This window comes from Melanerpes formicivorus, unplaced genomic scaffold, assembly GCF_026170545.1.
Source record: "Melanerpes formicivorus ecotype bairdi unplaced genomic scaffold, bMelFor1.0.p_v2 SCAF_2, whole genome shotgun sequence".
Taxonomy (NCBI): Eukaryota; Metazoa; Chordata; class Aves; order Piciformes; family Picidae; genus Melanerpes; species Melanerpes formicivorus.
In genome coordinates, this window is record NW_027142354.1 from 47,635,902 (window position 1) to 47,657,429 (window position 21,528).

The 21,528-nt window shown below is 54.3% G+C and overlaps 1 protein-coding gene across 3 annotated transcripts; it reads right to left on the minus strand.

Moving 5' to 3' along the window:
• Nucleotides 1–210: 210 nt before the first annotated feature.
• FGF1 (fibroblast growth factor 1) lies at nt 211–20,741 on the minus strand. Of its 3 annotated transcripts, none has more exons than XM_068158988.1 (4): nt 20,483–20,741; nt 7,761–7,954; nt 2,969–3,072; nt 211–1,949 (listed from the first exon to the last, which is right to left on the minus strand). In XM_068158988.1, exons 2-4 carry the CDS (start codon nt 7,927–7,929, stop codon nt 1,755–1,757), a joined length of 468 nt encoding a protein of 155 aa, XP_068015089.1. In that variant the 5' UTR covers nt 7,930–7,954; nt 20,483–20,741; the 3' UTR covers nt 211–1,754. The 3 variants fall into 3 exon arrangements, with proteins under 3 accessions (XP_068015089.1, XP_068015099.1, XP_068015079.1); XM_068158998.1 differs by lacking the exon at nt 20,483–20,741 and adding an exon at nt 16,281–16,420 and having other exon boundaries at nt 211–1,946; XM_068158978.1 differs by lacking the exon at nt 20,483–20,741 and adding an exon at nt 16,281–16,418.
• Nucleotides 20,742–21,528: the final 787 nt, after the last annotated feature.

The following is a 21,528-nucleotide window of genomic DNA, read 5'->3' on the forward strand; positions in this document are numbered from 1 at the left end:
GCCCCTCGCCCCGGCAGGGCATGGAATCCCGCACTGCTTTGGGTGGGAGGGGATCTTTGTGAGGGTTCCCCAGCCACATGTCCCTGCCACTGGCGCCACGGCTTTTGTATATCCTCACAAAGCTCAGCCCTGCTCTATTTCAGCACCCCCTTCCCTCTGAGAGAATTGGACTTCTGAACTCTCAATGTAAGATCAGACATAGCCCACTGCAAGATTTCCTACCAACCTTTATTCTTCTGCTCCTGTGTCACATTTCATTTACAGCCCAAGAGTTCAGTCTGGGACCAAAGGGAGGACTGAGCTGGATGTGACTTTTGGCAGCACTTTGGTTCCTTGGCTGATGAATCCACCCCAGCCACAGCTCCACCTGCACCTCACCCACAGCCACACCTGGGCTGTGCCATGTTACACGGGTGCAGTGCAGTCAAACCTCTTCCCCTGTCACTTCTTCATGCAGTGCCACCAGAAAAGGTTAGTTAAAGGACTTTGGGCTTGTCTGCACCTGAGGAAACTCTCTGCAGGGTAAAATGAATTGGGATTGGAATTAGAGAAGTGCTGACAATGGTTGCCTGGGGTGATGTGTCCCCACTGTTGTTGCAGGCATCTTCAAGTGCCTAAGGAGGACAGGGGAAGCTGAGCTAGAGTCGGACATGGCAGTGTGATGCTCCTGTGATGTTCTCACCTGGCAGGAGCAGCTCTTAAGCTGCTTGGAAGATCTACTTCATGTCAGGAGAGGAGGAACCTGGCTTCATGTAGGATTTGGGAGGCACCAAGGCACCCCAGTGCCATTTGTAGTCAGCAGGGGGCCCTGTTGCCATTTTTAGACCCTTCTTAGCTCAGCACTGGAGGTATGGGAGGAAGCTCCCTGGGAATGGGGTGCAAGGCACTCCCAGCATCATGCAACCCCTTTGTGCTGCACCATCAGTCTGGGGCACCTTGAATCACTGATGAACAGGCTGTGGAAGAGACAGATTTACTTAATAAATAAATACAAATAACATATGGCAGGGAGTAACATGATGCAGAGCAGTATTCATGTTGTAAGGGAGGTCTGGGAGCCTTTGGCTGATGCTAGTTTAGCTTGACACACCTAGGACGTCAAGCAAGCAGAATCACAGGAGCACAGAATGAGAGGGACTGGAAGGGACCTCTGGAGATTGAGTCCAACCCCCTGCTAGAGCGGGTTCACGTAGAGGAGGTTGCACAGGATGGCATCGAGGTGGGTTTGGAGTTGCTCCAGAGATGGAGGCTCCATCTCTTCTCTGCAGCACCAGTACCATGGCTGATGGTGCAACCTGAAGGGCATGTTAGAAACTACATATTTGGATGGATAAATATGTTAATACAGGAGGCTTTACCTCAGAATAGCTGGGGACACTAACTGGAATGTCCTTGGGGTGCCCTTGGCCCCATTTCTGGGTGCCTGCCCCTGGGCAGGTTTGTGATGTCCCCAGGAGTTCTCGCAGCATGGTCATGGCAGGCACCATGCAGAGGGCAAGGGGAATGGAGGTACTGATAGACCTTGGGGGTGTTGGTGGACCCTGAGGGGTTCTGATGGACCTTGTGGGGTGTGGAGGCTGCCCCCTCATCTCTGCAAAGCTTCACGCAGAACAAGTTTATTCTGCGTTGTCTATTGTGGGTCAAGCCTTTGCCTAAAGCTTGGAGCTCTAATGTTTGGCTCTGAGCCAAAGAGAGAATGAGGGAAAAGGTGGAATTTGGGGTTCAGGGTCATCTCTGAGCTCCCAGGGTGGGGTTTAGTCAGCTGAGACAGGCAGGGGGAGGAAGAGGATGGCTTTCTGGCCGTAGTGAGTCCGTGGCCCCAGCTTGCTGTTCCCGTTCTTCTTCAGCCCTACAAACCAGTTCTTGTCCGCGTGCTTTTTGGAGACGTAGGTGTTGTAATGGTTCTCCTCCAGCCTCTCAAGGAACAGGCACTCCTCACCCAGTAACTGCTGAAAGACAGCCCCCACAGTAACCACAGTGAGATGCTGGAGGGAGCAGGACAGCTAAGAAGCTATCCAGACCCACCTCCCAGATTTTCCTGCCCCAGTGAACTTTGGATTTAAAGTGTGGGGCTTTGATTTAGTCCCCTGGGCTGTCCCTGCTTTCACTTGTCTGTGACCTGGGCACTTCAGTTGGCAGTAACTGAGCTTTGTGCTCTGTAAGCTGGTCCTGGCACCAGCTCCTGCTCTGGCACTGAGCTGTGTGGTGGTAGCTGTGGGTTCAAAGGGAACAAAACAGCTCTTTGGTGAGGCTAAGCAGCCTGTGGCCAGCATTATGTGGAGTGCACTTGGCTCTAAATGGGGCTGTTTTCACAGACCCAGATTATTTTGGGTGACTCAGTGCCCTCCCGCTCCTGGGCACAGCAGGGTAAGCTCCTGCCCTGCACAATCCCACTCAGACCAGAATGTTGTGACTGGTGGTTGCTGCTCCCTCCAACACAGGGTTTGGTGCATCCAGGGTGCAGAGGAAAGACGTGAGGAGGACTTTACTCAGTGGCTGTGGGTCATTGTTGGGGGCTGCTGCCTCTGGCAGTCTGGATCCCCCCCTCTTCATGCCCCTCTCCCTCCCTGCTCCAGTAAAGCCATGGAGAGGTGGTTCAGGGAGAAGGCAGAGGTGTGGGCAAGGCTGAGGCTGGAAGAGCAAGGTGCCCCCATGGCCCCAGCAGAGCTGGCAGCTGCTGAAGGGATGCAAAACAGCTGCTGCTCCAAAAATGCACTGCAATAATTTGAGAGTCAGAGCTGAACTACAACATTTGCCATGTATCAGGCTGGGAAATGGTCTTTTCTGGCTATTTATTTATCCCCCCTCCCCAACCCCCAAATAAAGCTGGATGAAGAGTGGCCCTCCAGCTGCCAAAATAACAAACAGAGGCTAATTGTTGGTTGGAGTTTGGATTACTCAGAGCTCTGAGATTGTTGCAAACCTCAAACCCTCTCCTTGTCTGGTCCCACCAAACCCTCTCACTTACCGAGCCATAGAGCAGCCCATTGGGGTCCATTGCCAGGTACTGGCCAGACTGGGTGCCCCTTATGTACACCTCTCCCACGCTCTCTGCACTTAGCTGGAGCTGAACTGGAAGGAAAAATAGGAGAACAACAACAAAATGAAAAGGAAAATAGGGAAAAGCTGTCAGAGATGATGTCCAGGCTGCTAGGAACGTTAGCAGGGTGGTTGTGCTTGGAAGCTTGGCTTAGAAAAAGTTGGTAGGAAACAGGACACCATGTAGTCAAGGTGTCTCCATGGACCCTTGGATTTAAGTTCCATGGACTGAAGTTTGAGGAGGGGAGATTTAGACTGGAGATTAGGAAGGGATTCTTTCCAGTGAGGGTGGTGAGACACTGGATCAGGTTGCTCAGGGAGGTTGTGGATGCTCCCTCCCTGGAGGTGTTCAAGGCCAAGGTGGATGAGGCCTTGGGCAACCTGGGCTAGTGGAATGTGTCTCTGCTCATGGCAGGGGTTTGGAACTAGATGATCTTTGAGATCCCTTCCCACCCAAACCATTCTATGACCCTCTTCCTCATAGAAGCTAAGCTTTAGGAACCAAAGAGCTATTTTTTCCCCCTTATTTTACATCAAAGGGCAGGCAGCCTTTTGTTTTAAGACACTGGAATGGGACACAGGAGGTTGGCATTTTAATTCTAGGTCTAATTTCCAAATTTATCATGTGGCTTTGACAAGATACTTCAGGGGTGACAGCAGAGGAAGTGTTTTGAGAGCTAAACCACAGAGGGGCAGATTTCAGATGGCTGTGTTTCAACCCCCTGATCCAAAGCATCCCATCACCAGCTTGCCATGGTTGGTGTTACCCAGTGTGGATAGTGGAGAAAGGGTTGAACTTCATCCTAGGAAATCCCTCCTGTAGGTAGCCATGAGCCACATCTTAGATGGTCCTAGTTTGTGGCACTAACATGGAGCTGATACTAAGTGCATGGCCATTGGGTTTGTGGTGATGCTGATGTTCATCACTCACCAGCCACCAGCTTTCCGTCCCTGTCATCCAGCCTAGACCTCAGCTAGAAACTCCAAGGCTAAAACCAGCTCCTTTTGGTGTTGTCCCGTGGGAGGTGAGCAGGTCAGCTGCAGGACAGTGTGTCTGGGCCACCTCCCTCTGCTCAGCACCCTGCATCTACCCAAGCAGATGTAACCTTCCTTTTTGTCTGGTTCTTTTGTTGTTTATTTTTGCCCCATGGTTTCCTCATTTTCTTGCTTTGCTCATTACAGGACTCTAAGCAAACAATGAAACCTTGGCTCAAGTTCTTGTTGAAGGTGTTTATCAGGGAGAGGCTGGTTGGTTGGAGAGCAGTTTTGGGAGAAACCCTCTCTGAGTGCCCAGAGGGGATGCCAGGGATGGGCAGGAAACTGAGCAATCAGCAGTCAGAGGGCTGTGGTTATGTCCAGAGTGGGACTTGCAGAATCCAGCTCTTCCAAAGGATCATTCCCATCTCCTAGTCAGCTTTTCCTCCTGGGCTTCTACTGGAGAGATTTGTAACAGGAAGATTTAGAATCATTTAGGATGGAAAAGACCTTTAAGATTATCAAGTCCAACCATTAACCCAGCACTGCCAGGTCACCACTAAACCATGAGCCTCAGCACCACATCTTCATGGCTTTGAAACCCCTCCAGGAGTGTGGACTCCACCACTACACTGAGCAGCCTGTTCCAGGCCTTGACAACCTTTTTGGGGAAGAAATTGTTCCTCATGTCCAACGTAAACCTCCCCTGGTGCAACTTAAGGCTGTATCCTCTCATCCTACCAAGGTCCCCTCTGTGATTCTATGATTCTGGCTGTCCAGGTGTTCTCTGTGAAGGCTGAGAGAGAGACCAGCTGCAGGGTGTTGGTGCTGATGGGATGCAAGTTTGAGCAGGGTTTAAATGCTGCTGCTCCAGGTGGCAGCAGCCTTTGTGAGAGCTTTGTGGTGGCCCTGGTTGGGGTGGCTGTGCTGGACACAGTGCTATATGCTGGGATTCTTGCTGCAGCAGCAACAACATGTCTTCCAGCTCCTGTGCAGCCAAAGGTGGGCACTGGAATGGGGTACAAAGGCGTTTAGTGGTGGTGGTGGCCAAAAGCCCTCCTGCCTTGAGTTTAGGCTTCATGCAGAGGGTGTGAGTCTGTTACAAGAGCTCATCTGGGTGGGTGTTGTTGGTATGTCCCCTGGTTTCCTCTCATCCTGTTGCTTGTTGCATGTTTAGATTGGTTTGAGTGAAGCCTGAGGTATCTACCTCAGCTCCAGTTCCTTTCTTGTAAATTGGTTTTATCCCTATTAGGATGAGGTAATGAGTGATGGCACCTCTTGGTGTGGCAGAAGCCCCTGTTCCAGAGATATCTTTGCTGTAATGGTTCACATTCTTCATTTATGGAGACTCCTGCTCCATAAATGATGTTTAATTAGGAAATTGTGTGGGTACAGGTTTGCAGTGATCCACAATCCCTGCATCAGGCTGGGAGCTGGAACAAATTGAGCTGGGCAGCTTGCAGAACACCAGTAGAGACTCTAGTGCAACCCTGCACATCGGCTCCCCACATAAGCTGTGGGCATCCCGGTGCCCTGCCCCTCCTTGATGTCACCTCCAGGTTTCCAGAGGCATCTGGCTTGCTCCTTGCTGTCACCTCCAGGTTTCCAGAGGCATCTGGCTTGCTCCTTGCTGTCACCTCCAGGTTTCCAGAGGCATCTGGCTTGCTCCTTGCTGTCACTTCCAGGTTTCCAGAGGCATCTGGCTTGCTCCTTGCTGTCACCTCCAGGTTTCCAGAGGCATCTGGCTTGCTCCTTGCTGTCACCTCCAGGTTTCCAGAGGCATCTGGCTTGCTCCTTGCTGTCACTTCCAGGTTTCCAGAGGCATCTGGCTTGCTCCTTGCTGTCACTTCCAGGTTTCCAGAGGCATCTGGCTTGCTCCTTGCTGTCACTTCCAGGTTTCCAGAGGCATCTGGCTTGCTCCTTGCTGTCGCCTCCAGGTTTCCAGAGGCATCTGGCTTGCTTTGTGCTGGTTGCTGCTTGTCCCAGCTGTATAAGCAGGATGCCACAGTACAGGTCACAGTCCCCTCATGTGCCAGAGGGTGGTGCTGAGCAGCTCTGGTTTGTGCCAGGGCAGGATTGTGGGTGCTCTTGGTGCACAGAAGCAGGTACCTTGCTGGCAGGGCTGCTCCTTGGGCACACAGCCCTTCCAGGAGATCCCTCAGGAAATGTTTCTGCTTTTGGATATCCAAGTTTATGAGAACATTTACAGGAGGTTCCTTCCTGGCAGAGGTTTCCAAACATGTGGCCCCAGGCCAGCAGCTGGTGGGGTGAGAGGGTACTATGCCAGGAGTGCTGTCTGTGTGGACTGAATCCCAGAATCCCAGCATGGTGGAGCTGGAAGGAACTTCTGGAGAGCATTCAGTCCAAGCCCTCTGCTAAAGCAGGGCCCCCACAGCAGCTTGACCAGGATCACAATGTCCAAGTGGGGCTGGAAGCTCTCCAGAGAAGGAGACTCCACAGCCTCTCTGGGCAGCCTGCTCCAGGGGTCCAGCACCCTCACACCAAAGAATTTCCTCCTGTTCAGATGGAACCTCCTGGGTTCCTGTTTGTGCCTATTGCCCCTTGTCCTGTCCCTGGGCACCACTGACAAGAGTCTGGCCCCATCCAAAACGATTGGGGTCAACCAAAAGGATTCTGTGATTCTATGAAAATGCTGCAGAGATGCTGGTGGGGTTCACACAACCTCTCCAGCTTGTAGTTGCTGTGAACCTGGCCCTGTCTTCTGCTGCTCAGTGCCCTTTTCTGCCCCTTGCAGTGGTGTGAGGACATCTGGTGCCAGGTTTATTCCAGGCTGGAGGCTTCCTGCCCTCTGCTGTGTTTATCCAGCCTTGGTGAGCTCCTCCTTGTCCTGCCATGTGCTCTGTGAGTGGTGGGCGAGCAGTGCAGTGAGGCCTCCTCCTTAAGCAGCCAGAGCAAGGAGAAAGGTGGAGTTTGGGGAGGAAGCCACATCTACACTTGTGGTTTGAGGAAAATAAAAAGGCTTTTCTTAGAGCTTTGTCAGGGCAGATGTGGTTTCTCCCAGCCTTTCTTCTTAACCAGATAGGAGCCTGGCGGGTCCCAGTTAGGTTCCAGTAAGTGTTCAGGAAATGCTGTGCCCAGAGGCTTCTGCTGAGAACCAAGAAGTCTGGGGTGTGGTGATGGGGAAGAGCCTGGCCCCGTGGGGGGCCTCGCTCTGCTGCTGTCCTGCTCTCCTCAGAACTGTGTTTATAAAGCTCTCTCATGGAATCCCAGCATGGTGGGGGTTGGAAGGGACCTCTGGAGATCATCCAGTCCAAACCCTCTGATAAGACAGGGGCACCTACAGCAGCTTGCCCAGGGTTACAATGGATAGGTGGCTTTGGAAAACTCTCCAGAGAAGGAGACTCTGCCACCTCTCTGGGCAGCCTGCTCCAGGGCTTCAGCATCCTCACACCAAAGAAGTTTCTCCTCCTGTTCAGGTGGAACCTCCTAGGTTCCAGTTTGTGCCTGTTGCCCCTTGTCCTGTCCCTGGGCTCCAGTTTGTGCCTGTTGCCCCTTGTCCTGTCCCTGGGCTCTAGTTTGTGCCTGTTGCCCCTTGTCCTGTCCCTGGGCTCCAGTTTGTGCCTGTTGCCCCTTGTCCTGTCCCTGGGCACCACAGACAAGAGTCTGGCCCCATCCTCTAAGAGAACCTGGTACCAAGCCTGTCTTCTCCAGTTCCCCTGTTGGCTAAGGCTGATAAAGGACAGGAGCAAGGAGGAGCACCAAGCAGCCCCACCAGGTTTGCTTACTGTGCTGGTCGTTGCGGTCCCTGGTCCCATCCACTTTGCCGTCTGGGAGGATCCGGAGGAAGTGGCCTCCGTTGCTGCAGTAGAGGAGTTTGGGCTTCTTGTAGTTGCCCGGGGGAAGGTTGAACTTCTCTGTCAGGGCACTGAAGGTGGTGATGTCTCCTTCAGCCATTGCTCAGCCTCTCCTGACGCCTGGGCTGCAAGAGATGCGCTGGTGTTACGGTGGCAGCGGCGGTGGCACCAAGTGCTTGGCACCTGCTGCTGCCAGGCTTTTAAAGGGAGGGGAGGCAGCACGGTGGTCCCCAGCCGGTGCCCAGTACAGGTGATTCACACCGTGGCTGGTGACTCCAGCAGTGACACAGCCCCAAAGGTGATGCTGCCTGCCGTGGGAGGCTGGGGCCGGGGGGTTGTCTCCGCTGGGCAGGCGGGACGCGGTCCTGTTCGTTTCATCACAGCACTCTCTGTTTTCTGTCTACCTTCTAGTGACGTGGGGACTAAAATTACAGGCTCCAAAAGCCAGGTTTGAAACCACCAGAAGCCAGGCTGGAAGCCATCCCATGTCTGATCGGAAGCCGCAAGGGGCAGGAAGGGAGCCCAGGTGAGTGACTCTCTGCTATTTTAGCCTCCAAGGCCGCTGATGGTGATGATGATGATGGGGTGCCGTGACACAGAGTGTGTGCCAGGTCACAAATATGACCTCCTGTCTTGGCACTCTGCATCTCACCTGCTGTGGGATAACTGCCCTGGCCAAATGCACCCACGCTAAAGATCAGAGCAAGTGTTGGACATCCTGGAATCCCAGAAACCCAGCAGGAGGTGCTGGGAGCGCTCCCCGCGGGTGGTGACATGGGCTAGCCCAACTATCTTGTGATGAGGCTGCTGAAGAAACCCACAAGAGCTCAGAAGGTTTATGGTTCACAGAATCCCAGCATGGTGGGGGTTGGAAGTGACCTCTGGTGATCACCCGGTCCAACCCTGCTGCTAAAGCAGGGCACCCACAGCAGCTTGCCCAGGGTCACAGCAGCCAGGGGGGTTTGGAAGCTCTCCAGAGAAGGAGACTTCACAGCTTCTCTGGGCAGCCTGCTCCAAGGCTCCAACACCCTCACACCAAAGAAGTGTCTCCTCATCTTCAGACAGAACTTCTTGGGACCTCTGGTCCTTTATCAGGGAACCAGATGATCTCCAGAGGTCCCTTCCAAACTCCACCATCCTGGGATCCTGAGATTCCATGAGTGGTGTTTTGCAATGTACTGGAACCAAAGCTTTTCTTGAGCCTTCAGCTGAGGGTCACAGTCACCCAGGAGTCTCCTGGGTTGATGATCTTGGTGAGACACTGGAACGAGTTGTCCAGGGAGGTTGCGGATGTCCCCTTCTTGGGGGTGCTCAAAGCTAGGTTGGATGAGGCCTTGGGCAACCTGATCTAGTGGAATGTGTCCCTGCCAATGGCAAGGGGTGGAACTAGATGATTTTTAAGATCCCTTCCAATCCAAATCGTTCTATGAATCTATGATAGATAGAAGTGAGAGACAACTATCCCAAAGCCAAGAGCTCAGGTCAGCATCTCAGCAAACTTAGGGGTGCAAGTGAGGGGTGGACTGAGATGCTCCTCTTGGTCACCTCAGGACTGTGTGCTCAAGGGCATCTTGGAGAGCTTTAAGAGAGCAGCTCTGCTGGCAACAGCTTCTTCATTCCACATGTTTCCTTTAAGGATATTTGGCTATTTTTAGAACACATTCAGAGGTCACCAGCTGCTGTTGAGTCCACCAGAGAAGCTGAATGAACGTTATTTTCCACTCCCATTGTCACTCCTTGCAAAATACTGTTGCTGTTCTCCCACTTTTATGAGTGTGGAGCTGCTGCTCCACACACACCACCACTCATGGCCCTACTATTATCCTTTTGGCAGGGACATGTTGGGTTTTTGTGGGAATTAAGAATGAGTGAGAGAAACTGAACCAAAGACAACATCAAGGGGCTTATTTCTCTGGGTGGAAGCCCAATCAAATGATTAAACAGCTCAAAGCAGAACAGAAGGCTTTCTCCAAGATGCTGAGCTGAGAGGCACCACACTCCAGCAGTTATTTGGTGCCCCATAGAGAAAGGAAACTATTCTAGGAGGGGATTGCTGTGAGAGGGGGATGGCTGCTGCTGGGACATTGACATAGCTGGTCACACCAGAACAGTAAGTTGGAGAGTGTTTGTCCAACACCAGCTGTGTTTGTGGCTCTCCTCTTTTCTCCCCCCCTCAGGAACATGCTCTTCCACTCCTGTAGCTTTTCCTGCTTTGTTGCCTAAAGAAAAAACAGCACAGAGAATGAAGGATGGACCTAGGACATCTGCTCTGGGATGCCTCCAGTTCCTTCTGTGGTGCAAGGGGCAGAGGGTCACACCAGCAGCCTGAGGGCACTTGGCTCTTCCTCTTGGGCTGTGGAAGGAGAAGTGAGAACCCTAAAAAGCTCAGAAATAGCTTTCTGATGGAGAAAAGGACCTTAGTGTTGATTTTAACCAGGTCCTCCAGAGCTGGGGATCTGCCTGTGTTTGACTTCTCAGGGGAAAATGGTCTGGAGGGAGTGAAAACCGCAAGGGAGAGGGCAAAAGCTCATTGCCTGTTGCGAGGTGGGATGTTTTGTGGTGACAAACTCAGAGGGACATTCAGAATAGGGAGAAGGAAGACATGTTTGACACTGAGGGTAGTGAGACCCTGGCCCAGGTTGCCCAGAGAAGTGAGGGATGCCCTATACCGGGAGCCATTCCACGTGAGGCTGTTTGGGGCTCTGAGTAAACTGCTTCAGTTGCAGCTGTCCCTGCTGACTGCAGGGGGTTGGACTCAATTGAAAAGTCCCTTCCCACCCAAACCAGTCTGTGATGCTATGACACAGGAAGTTCTCTTGGGCAGGGGGCACTCGGGCCTGGTTTGGTGATGGGGGGTAAAATGGCATCTCCCTGCACCATCTCCTGCTCAGCATCTTCCAGTCATGAAAGGTGCCTGCAGCTGGCACCCCCTCATCCGCACCCTGCTGGGGACCCTCTGCCCAGATGCTGGCAGGCACGAGGGAGGTTAAACTCGGTGACACTTCACCTGGCTTCCAAATGTCACTGTCCCCCAACTGCCACCCACTCCTGGTGTCCATGCAGGACACTGGGCAAAATGTCAAACCACAAAGCTCCTCCTGCCTGGGCTGTCTGGGCTCTGCTGCAGGTGTGGCTGTGCCTCACGCCCACAGACAAACACCACCGCTGCTGGCCACGGGCAGCCTTCTCATGCTTAGCTGAGGGAACTGGGCTTGTTTGGTCTGGAGAAGAGGAGGTGAGGGGAGACCCCATTGCTCTCTACAACTCCTCAAAAGGAGTTGCCCTGAAAAGAGGTTGCGTTGAGGCGGCAGTCGGTGTCTTCTTGCTAGCATCAGGTGATAGAAGGAGAGGAAATGGCCTGAAATTGTGCCAGGGGAGGGTTAGGTTTGGACATGAGGAAGAATTCCTTTGCTGCAAGAGTGGTCAGGCATTGGAACAGGCTGCCCAGGGAGGTGGTGGAGTCACCATCCCTGGAGGTACTCAAGAAACCTGTGGCTGTGCTACTTAGGGACATGGCTTGATGGCCATGGTGGTGCTGGGTTGATGGTTGAGTTCAATCTGAGAAGGTTTTCCAACCCAAACAATTCTATTAATCTGTGATTTGTGTCCATGGAGGGGTGGGTGGGCACCAGTTTGGTCCTTACTGTGACACTGGTGAAGAAGGCACCATGACCATGGGCAGGAGCAGGCAGCTGCTCCTACAGCACTCCAGGGAAAACAGTGCCCTGACTGGGACACTGCCATGAGTTTCCATAACAGTGCCCTCAGAGGCTTGGGGAGGTCTTTTTTGGGAGGCTTTTCTACCTTTTTCTCATTTCTATAAACAACAAACCACCAGAGAAGTCTGCAATTTTGGCTACCTGCTGGCACTGGGCTGCTGCAGCGAGCACTTTGCAGAGTGCTGCCTGTGCAGGGACACCCACACTCTTTATTTCCAGCTCCTGAGTGGGCAGAGACATGGAGATGTTTGTCCTGCCTGGTGTTCCACAGACAGCTGAGGGGAAAGCTGTGGGGTCCTGTTGGTCTACAGGGATGGAGTCAAGGGTTCTTCTTCCTGATATCCAGGCTTAATCTCCCCTCTTCCAGCTCAAAGCCATTGCCCCTCATCACCAGAGGCCCTTCTAAACAGTCCTTCCCCAGCCTTCAGATATTGAAATGTAGCTCTGTGGTCTCCCTGGAGGCTTCTCTTCTGCAGAATGAACAACCTCAACTCTCTCAGACTGTCCCCATAGGGAAGGTGCTCCAGCCCTCTGATCATCTTTGTGGCCTCCTCTGGACCCACTCCAGCAGAACCATGTGCCTCTTGTGTTGGGGATCCCAGAGCTGGACACAGCACTGCAGGTGAGGTCTCACCAGAGCAGAGGGGCAGAATCAGCTCTCTCCATCTGTTTGCCATGCTGCTTTTGATGCAGCCCAGACTGACATTGGCCTTCTGGGCTGCAGGTGCCCATTGCTGGCTCATGTCCAGCTTCTCGTCCACCAGCATCCCCAAGTCCTTTTCTGCAGGGCTGCTCTCAGTCTCATCATCCTCCAGCCTGCACTGATACAGAGGCTTGCCCCAGCCTAGGTGCAGGACCTTGCACTTTGCTTTATTGAACCTCATGAGGTTCTCCTAAGCCCACTTCTCCAGCCTGTCCAGATGCCTCTGGATGGCATCCTGTCCTTTGTTCTCATCAATTGCACCACTCAGCTTGGCATCATCAGCCACCTTATGCTGGGTATGTACCATCTGTGAGTCACTGGTGGCTTCTGCAAGAGCTCTGCAACCTTCAGAGGCTGCTCTTGCTCTCCAGCAGCAGGAACACAACATGTGGGAAATGAGGCAAAAAATAGCAACTGAGAAATACTGGGCTAGGGATCTCCCCTTGCTGACAGACAGGGAGGAAAGGAGGGTGGCTGCCTCCAGGAAGGCCACACAGCACCCTGGGGCAGAGATACCACCGCACAGCAATGGTCCCTTCTCCCTCTCTCTGAGCTGGCTTTCAACAAATTCCACCACAAAGAGATTTCTATTGTTTGAAAGACAAACCTAGCCAGGCCTCCAGCCCAAAGGATCACTGCTGACAGCTCTGCAGTGACACAACATGTCTATAGGGCTCCTAAAAATGTCCCACCATGAATCACTGCTCAATGCCTGCAGAGAACCATGGACTCAGTTGGATGAGAGCTTTGAGACCACCAAGTCCAAGCATTAACCCAGCACTGCAAGGCTGCCACTAAACCAGGTGGTTTACTAAACACACTAAACTCAACACCACATCTCCACAGCTTTGAAACCCCTCCAGGGATGAGGACTCTACCACTGCCCTGGGCAGCCTGGGCCAGACCTCCAGCACCCTCACACCATAGAATTTTTGTCTCATGTTCAGGTGAAACCTCCTGGGTTCCAGGTTGTGCCTGTTGTCCCTTATCCTGTCCCTGGGCACCACTGAGAAGAGTCTGCCCTCATCTTCTTATCCCCAACCCTTCAGCTCTTGCTGAGCATTGAGCAGATCCCCTCTGGGGCTGCTCTTCTCCAGGCTCAACAGCCCCAGGGCTCTCAGCCTTTCCTCCTCACAGAGATGCTCCAGGCCCCTCAGCATCTTCCCAGTCTCCACTGCACTCTATCCAGGAGTTCCCTCTGTCTTGAACTGTGGAGCCCAGATCTGGACACCAGGTTCTTCCCTTGTGCTGAGGTCTGTTATTTTAATTTCTGACTTGGCAGCCAAGGAGAGGACAAATATTTAGAGTAATAGGATTGTTTGGGTTAGAAAGGACCTCTAAGATCATTGAGTCCAACCATCATCATAAGACCACCATGGCCATTAAGAAGGTGCTTGAAATCCTGGCTCTGGTCTCTTCCATGAGCACTTTGTTAGAACCACCTTGAAATGAGAGGAGAGAGACTGAAATAAACCCACTGTGGCTCTTGTCCTTATGGCCCTGGGGACTCAGGTCTCACTCCTCATTACAGCTCCCCTCTGAGCTGCTAAATGCTATTTAGACCAAACTGAAGATGTTAATTATGAAGGCAAATTCCCCTGGCTGGGTGAGTGCAGGTGCCCTGCGTGGCCAAGCCTGAATTCCACACATCCCTTCTGTCCCCCTTCCGCTTCCCTGAGCACCTTGGCTTGCTCATGCCATTTAGCCCAGGAGAAACCCCTGATGGAGCAGATCCAGGGAGGTATGAAGCTGACAGCTCCCATCACAGGGGTCTGGGGCTGCAGGTTTTCAGCTGGAGGAGCTGAGCAGGAGCTGAGCCAGGCAGCTTATGGGGAGTGAGGTGGAAGGAGCCCAAGCCAGCTGCATGATGAGCTGCCTCAGCTGGGAGGAAGATCAAGGTCTCAGGAGTGGGAGGAAGGCCAAAATCATCAGGGGAGCTTGGGAGGGAAAGTTCATTCCCTGGGCTGGGGTGGGGCTGGGAAGGAAAGTTTATCCAAAGGGCTAGCAAAGCTCTGGGCCTGGCTGGAGACCTCGGTGGACCTGAGCTCTCTCCAGCCCTAACCCAATGCTGTGTGTCTCATCCTGCGCCCGGAGGAAGCAAGGCTGACCCGGGGCTGCAGGAGAACAATTGGACATTGTGCTGCCTTATCACCACCCAGCTCTGGCCTGCCCTCAGGAACCCATTAAACTTTAGACCCCATTTGTGCAGCTCTTCCTGTGCACCTCCTGTGCTCCCCAGGGCAATGGCTGCAGGGGTTGAGAGGTGCCCAAGCTCCCCATCACCATTGCCTGCAGCCCATCTCCTAGTGTGGTGGGGCTGGGAGCCAGGGGGGTGCTGCTGTTCTAGCATCACAGACTAGTTTGGGTAGGAAGAGACCTTGCAAGGCCATCTAGTCCAACCCCCTGCAGCCAGGAGGCATATCTGCAACTAGAGCAGGTTGCTCAGAGACCCACACAACCTGACCTGGAATGGTTCCAGGGATGGGGCAGCTCCCACCTCTCTGGGCAACCTAGGCCATTCTTCTCCTATCACTTGCTCCTTGAGAGAAGAGACCAACCCTACCTGACTCCAGCCTCCTTTCAAGGAGCTGTAGAGAGCCAGAAAGTCTTCCTCAGCCTCTTCCTACCTCCTTCACCAGGGCCTCCAGCCTGGATCTCGACCCCTTCCTGCTGACTTGGATACCCCCACCAGAGACCATCCCCAAAGCTGCTAGGATCTGGGGACACCACCCCAGCAGCCATGGCTTGGAGCAGGATGAGGATGCTCAATGCTCACCTCCATGGGCAGAAGATGATCAGAGGGAGCCAAGGGTGGCTTGAGGAAATACTTCTGGTAAGATCTCAACTTAATAAATCTTATTTATGGCCTGCAATTGTGCCAGGAGAGGTTCAGGTTGGACATGAGGAACAATTTCTTTGCTGCAAGAGTGGTCAGGCACTGGACCAGGCTGCCCAAGGAGGTGGTGGAGTCCCCATCCCTGGAGGTGTTCAAGAAACCTGTGGACCTGGCACCTGGGGACATGGTTTGATGGCCATGGGGTTGGTGGGTTGATGGCTGGACTTGGTGATCTTGGAGGGCTTTTCCAACTGAAAAGATTTGGTGGTCCTGCTCTGGCCAAAAACTCCCTTGCCTGGGGATTTAGGTACTGGGTAGAGTTGCCCCAAGGATTTTTATGCTTTTTTTAACGGATTTTTTTTTTAAAAGGAGACATTTTTTATTGCATGAAAAAAGAGCCATCTCATCTCATAGTGCTGTGTCATGTCAACCAACTTCAGATTGGGTTGGGGTTATTTCTTGTTTAGCTTTGGGGGCTTTCTGCTGATCCCAACCTTGTGGTTTGTAATTGCAAGTGGTTTTTCATCTCCTGATTCCGGTTTTGATCCAGGCTTTAGGTTCATTTCTGGGCATTTGGATACTGCAGCTCAAAATGACCCTCCCGTTTTTCAACCTTTCCTCTCTCTCTCTCCCCCAGGGTGGGGGTGGGGGTGGGGGCTGCAGCACTGTCAGGGTTGGGTTTTTTTGGCAAGCCAGGTGAGACTCTTCTGCTGTCCCTGGAGAGGGGACCTGTCTGCTTCTCCCCCACCATCCCAGCACACCCTTTTGCCTCCAACCCCAACTCTGACCCCTCACTTGAGCCCCCCTGGGTGTATGAGCAGCCCACAGGGGGCTGGCAGGGTGAGAGTGGGAAGGCCGGGGTGGGGCTCAGCATCTCCTTAGGGGGCTCAGCTTGGAGTGCTCAACCTCCTGCACTGCCCGGGGTGTAGGGGCTGAGCATCCTTCCCCGGGGATTCAGCAGTCTGGGGTGTGGCTCAGCCCTCTGTGCTGCCCTGGGATGCTCAGCCTGGGGAGCTCAGCATCTCCCTGGGGGATTCAGCATCGGTGTGGGGCTCACCATCCCTCCCGGCTGAGTCTCAGCCCCTGTACCCTCTCGGGTGGGTATTAGTTCCCTCACCATCCCCGGGGGTGCTCAGTCCCTGCATCCCTCCGGGTGGGTCTCAGTCGCCTGCACCCCGCTCCCCGGCACCTACCGCCGGCTGCGCGCTGCTCCTGGCTGTGCCGTGTCCAGCGAGGGGAGAAAAGGGAAAATCACCAAAAAAAAGGAAAGGAAAAGCTGCTGCGAAGCTGCCTCTCGGCGGCGGCGGGAGGAGGATGCTGCCGGGGGGGTGGGAAAAGGGGCGGCGATGCTGGGTCACATCCAATCCCTTCTGCTGCCAGCGGGGCCGGGCACCTGCCTGCGCTGCCTGTCCTGGCTGCCTGTGCCGCCCGCATCGCGCTGCCTGCCCTGCCTGCACTCCTTTCCTGCCTGCCTTGCCCTGCTGATTTCAATGCCCCCCGGGAAGGAACCCCCAGCCCTGCTCAGCTGCCCCCCAGCAGCGGGGATGGTGGCTGTGGGGGATTGTCTGCGTCTCTATCCTCTACTTGGGCAACTGTGGAGAAGGGGCTTGGTGCCACAGGGCCACACTGGGCAGCTCAGCACTCAGCCTGGCACCAGGCATGAGACTGGGCACAGCCTGGCAAAAGCCAAAGTGATGCCTGAGCTCTGTCAGCCTGACAGAACCCAGCCCTGTGTCCCCAAGCACAGGGACACTGCAGCTTGGGCCTGGTGCTTGTCCAGCTCTGCAGCACGACTTGGCACCTCTGCCTCAGCTGTGGGCTCTTGGGGTGCCACCTGTGGGCTCACAGGCTGCCAGTGCTGTGCTTGTGGGGTGCCAGCTGTGGGCTTACCATGGGGCAATGGTGGGCTCAGAGAGAGCCAACAGTCTTGGGCTTATGGAGTGCTAATGGTGAGCTCATAGGGAGCACACAGGGTTGGATTTGCAGGGTGCAGTGCTGGGTTCTGGGGGTGCAGTGTTGGACTTGCAGGGTGCAGTTTGGGGTTCTCTGGATGCAGTTTGTGTTTTTTGGGGTGCAGTGTTGGGTTCTCTGGGTGCAGTGTTGGGGGCTTTGGGGCGCAGTGTTGGGTTCTCTGGGTGCAGTTTGGGGGCTTTGGGGTGCAGTGTTGGGTTCTCTGGGTGTAGTTTGGGGTTCTTGGGGTGCAGTGTTGGGTTCTCTGGGCATAGTGTTGGGTTCTCTGGGTGCAGTTTGGGGTTTTGGGGGTGCAGTGTTGGGTTTTCTGGGTGAAGTTTGGGGTTTTGGGGTGCAGTGTTGGGTTCTCTGGGTGCAGTTTGGGGGTTTGGGGGTGCAGTGTTTGGTTCTCTGGGTGCAGTTTGGGGGCTTTGGGTGCAGTGTTTGGTTCTCTGGGTGCAGTTTGGGGTTTTGGGGGTGCAGTGTTTGGTTCTCTGGGTGCAGTTTGGGGTTTTGGGGGTGCAGTGTTTGGTTCTCTGGGTGCAGTTTGGGGTTTTGGGGTGCAGTGTTGGGTTCTCTGGGTGCAGTTTGGGGGTTTGGGGGTGCAGTGTTTGGTTCTCTGGGTGCAGTTTGGGGGTTTGGGGGTGCAGTGTTGGGTTCTCTGGGTGCAGTTTGGGGTTTTGGGGGTGCAGTGTTGGGATCTCTGGGTGCAGTTTGGGGTTTTTGGGGGGGCAGTGTTGGGTTCTCTGGCTGCAGTTTGGGGGTTTTGGGGTGCAGTGTTGGGTTCTCTGGGTGCAGTTTGGGGTTTTGGGGTGCAGTGTTGGGTTCTCTGGGTGCAGTTTGGGGGTTTGGGGGTGCAGTGTTGGGTTCTTGGGGTGCAGGCTGTGTGGTGTGCAGAGCCTGGGGGGTGCTGAACAGTTGCTGGCCGCAGCGTTGGAGAGCAGGAGCGATGACTTCACTGCCTGGCTGGTCTCCACCAGCCTCTGCCGTGGTATTTAAGCTGCTTTATCTAAGCCTGGCTTGGAACAGCCTTTGAGTCCCAGCTCCCATGGAGGCTGTGAGCTCAGGCAGGCACTTTGGGCTGGAAGCTGAGAGCACCCAGAGCCCAGACACAAACATCTTCTAGCTGAGTGCAGCTTCCAGCAGCTGGTGGGGATGGCTCCTGCAGCATCCAGCAGCACAGGTGGGCTCTGAGCCTTCCCAGCCCCTCAATATTCCTTTCTATTTTGTGTGTGTTCAATGTGATCAAGTTTTGCTCCTGCCATTTTAGCCACATGTTGAAAATAGAAAGAAAAAAACATGGACAAACGTAGCCAAATATTTCTAAGTCTCAAAAAAAGCCCAAGCCTGGCCTCAGCTCAGCCTTTCCTGGAGGAAGGACTGCAGGACTGTAAGGATATGAGGACTAGCAGGAAACCTTGCTCTGTTTTCTCATGCAAAGGAATATTCCCCTTGTTCTGGAGCTGTGGGGAGACTGCACCCCCTGCCCATGCCCCCAGCCCTCCCCATCACTGCCTGGCTCTCCTTACAGCCCTGCTGTGGTTGGAATGTTATGGCTTTGATGCCATGCAGGGCACAGCTGATGGCACCTTGCCAAATTCAGTGTTGTGTCCTTCCTGCTGCTCATCCTGGAGGCAAATACGTGCTCCAGGCTCATGCTCTGGTCACTGGGACAGAAAATCCCTGTGTGAAGTGGCCAAAACACAGAAGCTGATGGTGCCACAGCAACCACCAGCCCTGCTGCCCTGCTGCAAATTGCATCTGGAGACCACATACGGAGTACTGGGTCCAGTTCTGGGTTGCTCTTGTTCAAGAGAGACAGGGGAACTACTGAAGAGAGTCCAGGGGAGGCTACAAAGATGCTGAGGGGCCTGGAGCAGCTCTGTGAGGAGGGAAGGCTGAGAGCCCTGGGGCTGTTGAGCCTGGAGAAGAGCAGCCTGAGAGGGGATCTGCTCAATGCTCAGCAAGAGACAAAGGACCTGTGGGGGGCAAGAGGAATGGGGGGACTTTTCTCAGTGGTGCCCAGGGACAGGACAAGGGAGCAAAAGGCACAAAGTGGAACCCAGGAGGTTCCATTTGAACAGGAGGAGAAAATTCTTTGCTGTGAGGGTGCTGGAGTCCTGGAGCAGACTGCCCAGAGAGGTTGTGGAGTTTCTTTTTCTGGAGAGCTTCCAACCCTCCCTGGCCATTGTGATCCTGGGCAAGCTGCTGTGGGTGCCCTGCTTTGGCAGAGAAAGTTGGACTGGGTGATCTCCAGAGGCCCCTTCCAAGTCCATCGCACTGGCAGGGATGGGGGTCTCTGCCCTCAGATCCACCTATGCCTTCTCCTGCCCTCCAGCCCTGCCCAGGGAGCTCCAGTTGCCTGGGTTATTTCCCAGGCTCTCACAATGACTTGACAGCTGACTTCTGCTCCTGTCTGGGGTGAGAAACCTTCTCCCCTCACTGCCTCTAATGTCCATGAGGTCCCATAAATAACACAAACTTCTTGGGGTTGTTTGGAAGCACAGAAAATAATTAACCATTGAGATGCTTTCATCCTGGTCTAATAGGAGGTGTCTCTGCCCATGACAGGGGCTTGGACCCAGATGATCTTTAAGGTCACCCAAACCAGTCTGTAACTCCATGATTTCTGCCCTGAGCATGCCACAGGTGTTTCTCTCTGCCTGGCACCCAGGATCCAGTGCCTGTGTGGGCAGCTGAGCCCCAGCACACACTGCCAAGCGGCTTCTCTTCGTCCTAGCCACCACCATGCAGCACAGAAAACTTAGACAGTCCCAGGCTTTACTTTCATCCCTCTTGGAGCTGTGTTGCTGGAAGGGCTCAGCAAGTGCTGTTCAGCCCAGCACAAACTGGGAACAGCACTGAAATGGAAAGTGTCCGTCGTCCCCCCGCCCCGCCTCTGAGCCTGAGGAGAGGAAAAGGAAACCCCAGTTGTTCCCCCAGTGCCAGACACCCAGCTGAGCTGGCAAACAGGCCAGGAGCTCAGGAGCTCAGGGACCCAGTTGTTCCCCCAGTGCCAGACACCCAGCTGAGCTGGCAAACAGGCCAGGAGCTCAGGAGCTCGGGGACCCAGTTGTTCCCCCAGTGCCAGACACCCAGCTGAGCTGGCAAACAGGCCAGGAGCTCAGGAACTGGGGGACCCAGTTGTTCCCTCACTGCCAGACACCCAGCTGAGCTGGCAAACAGGTCAGGAGCTCAGGGACCCAGTTGTTCCCCCAGTGCCAGACACCCAGCTGAGCTGGCAAACAGGCCAGGAGCTCAGGAACTGGGGGACCCAGTTGTTCCCTCACTGCCAGACACCCAGCTGAGCTGGCAAACAGGCCAGGAGCTCAGGAACTGGGAATACACCTTGAGAGCAGTTGGGAAGCTCCTCAAGGAGCTTTGGCTCTGTCAGGATGCTGTGCCCAGCTAGAGGGCAAAGGGGCATGCTGGAAGAGGCACTCACCTGCTGGGCTGGGCTGCACAGAGCTGGGTGGTGGTGGCAGCAGAGAGGTAACACCGGCTGGGGTCACTCTGTCCTTTGCCTCACTCCCTGGGGTCCAGGCAGCTCCTGGAGGGATGCTCACCTGCACCCACACGTCGTTGCAGCACTCATGGGCAGGTCCAGAGCCAGGCAGTGTCCTCAGATGGGCTGAGGGGCTGTGCTGGGTCCTGGGCAGAAGCTGTCATCTGCTGACAGGCACTGCGGTGCCCGGGGACTGCGGCTGCTGCTCTGCACCCAGACAGGAGAAGGAAGCATGGAGAGCCCTGTGCCTTGCTATTTTTTCCCTCTCATGTGACCTTGTTTTTGGATGGCTATTTTGGGGCTGGCCTCCAGCCCAGGTGAAAGACCAGGATCTCATCCAGCCTGCCTCCCCCATCACCCAGGGGGGGCCTCCCAGGACCTGCCTGCCCAGATGCTGGGACTCAGTGCTCAGTGGGTGCTTCCCAGCCCTTGCCTTCTGCCTGCTAAGCCGCTTCTTAGGTCCCTGACCTACTTCTGTACAGTCAGAGGATGATAGCAACCAGCTGCTGTCTGCATGCTGCACCCACTCCATAATATGAGCATCCCTTCCCCCTGTCCCCAGGGCTCTTGCTGGGAGTCAAAGTCTCCCCAGCACTGCTTGCCCTCTTTCTGCCCATTTTGCCCCCATTTTGTCAGGAAGCTGCTGGCAGAGAAACAAAGAACAGACCTGCTGGCAGCTTCCAGCAGCCTCAGTGTCAGCTCATCAGAGAATCAGGGATCTGTTTGGGTTGGAAAAGACCTCTAAGATCACCAAGTCCAACCCCCAACCCAACACCACCATGGCCATCAAAGCATGTCCCCAAGTGCCATGGCCACAGGTTTCTTGAATACCTCCAGGGACAGGGACTCCACCACCTCCCTGGGCAGCCTGTTCCAATGCTTCACCACTCTTGCAGCAAAGAAATTGTTCCTTATGTCCAACCTAAGCCTCCCCTGGCACAATTTCAGGCCATTTCCTCTCCTTCTATCAGCTGATACTAGGGAGA

Coding starts and splice junctions, on each gene's coding strand:
- FGF1 (XM_068158988.1), bottom strand. CDS start 7,929: ATGGCTGAAGGAGACATCACCACCTTCAGTGCCCTGACAGAGAAGTTC. Junction 3,073..7,760: donor GGACCGCAACGACCAGCACA/GTAAGCAAACCT, acceptor TTTTCCTTCCAG/TTCAGCTCCAGCTAAGTGCA. Junction 1,950..2,968: donor ATGGGCTGCTCTATGGCTCG/GTAAGTGAGAGG, acceptor GCTGTCTTTCAG/CAGTTACTGGGTGAGGAGTG.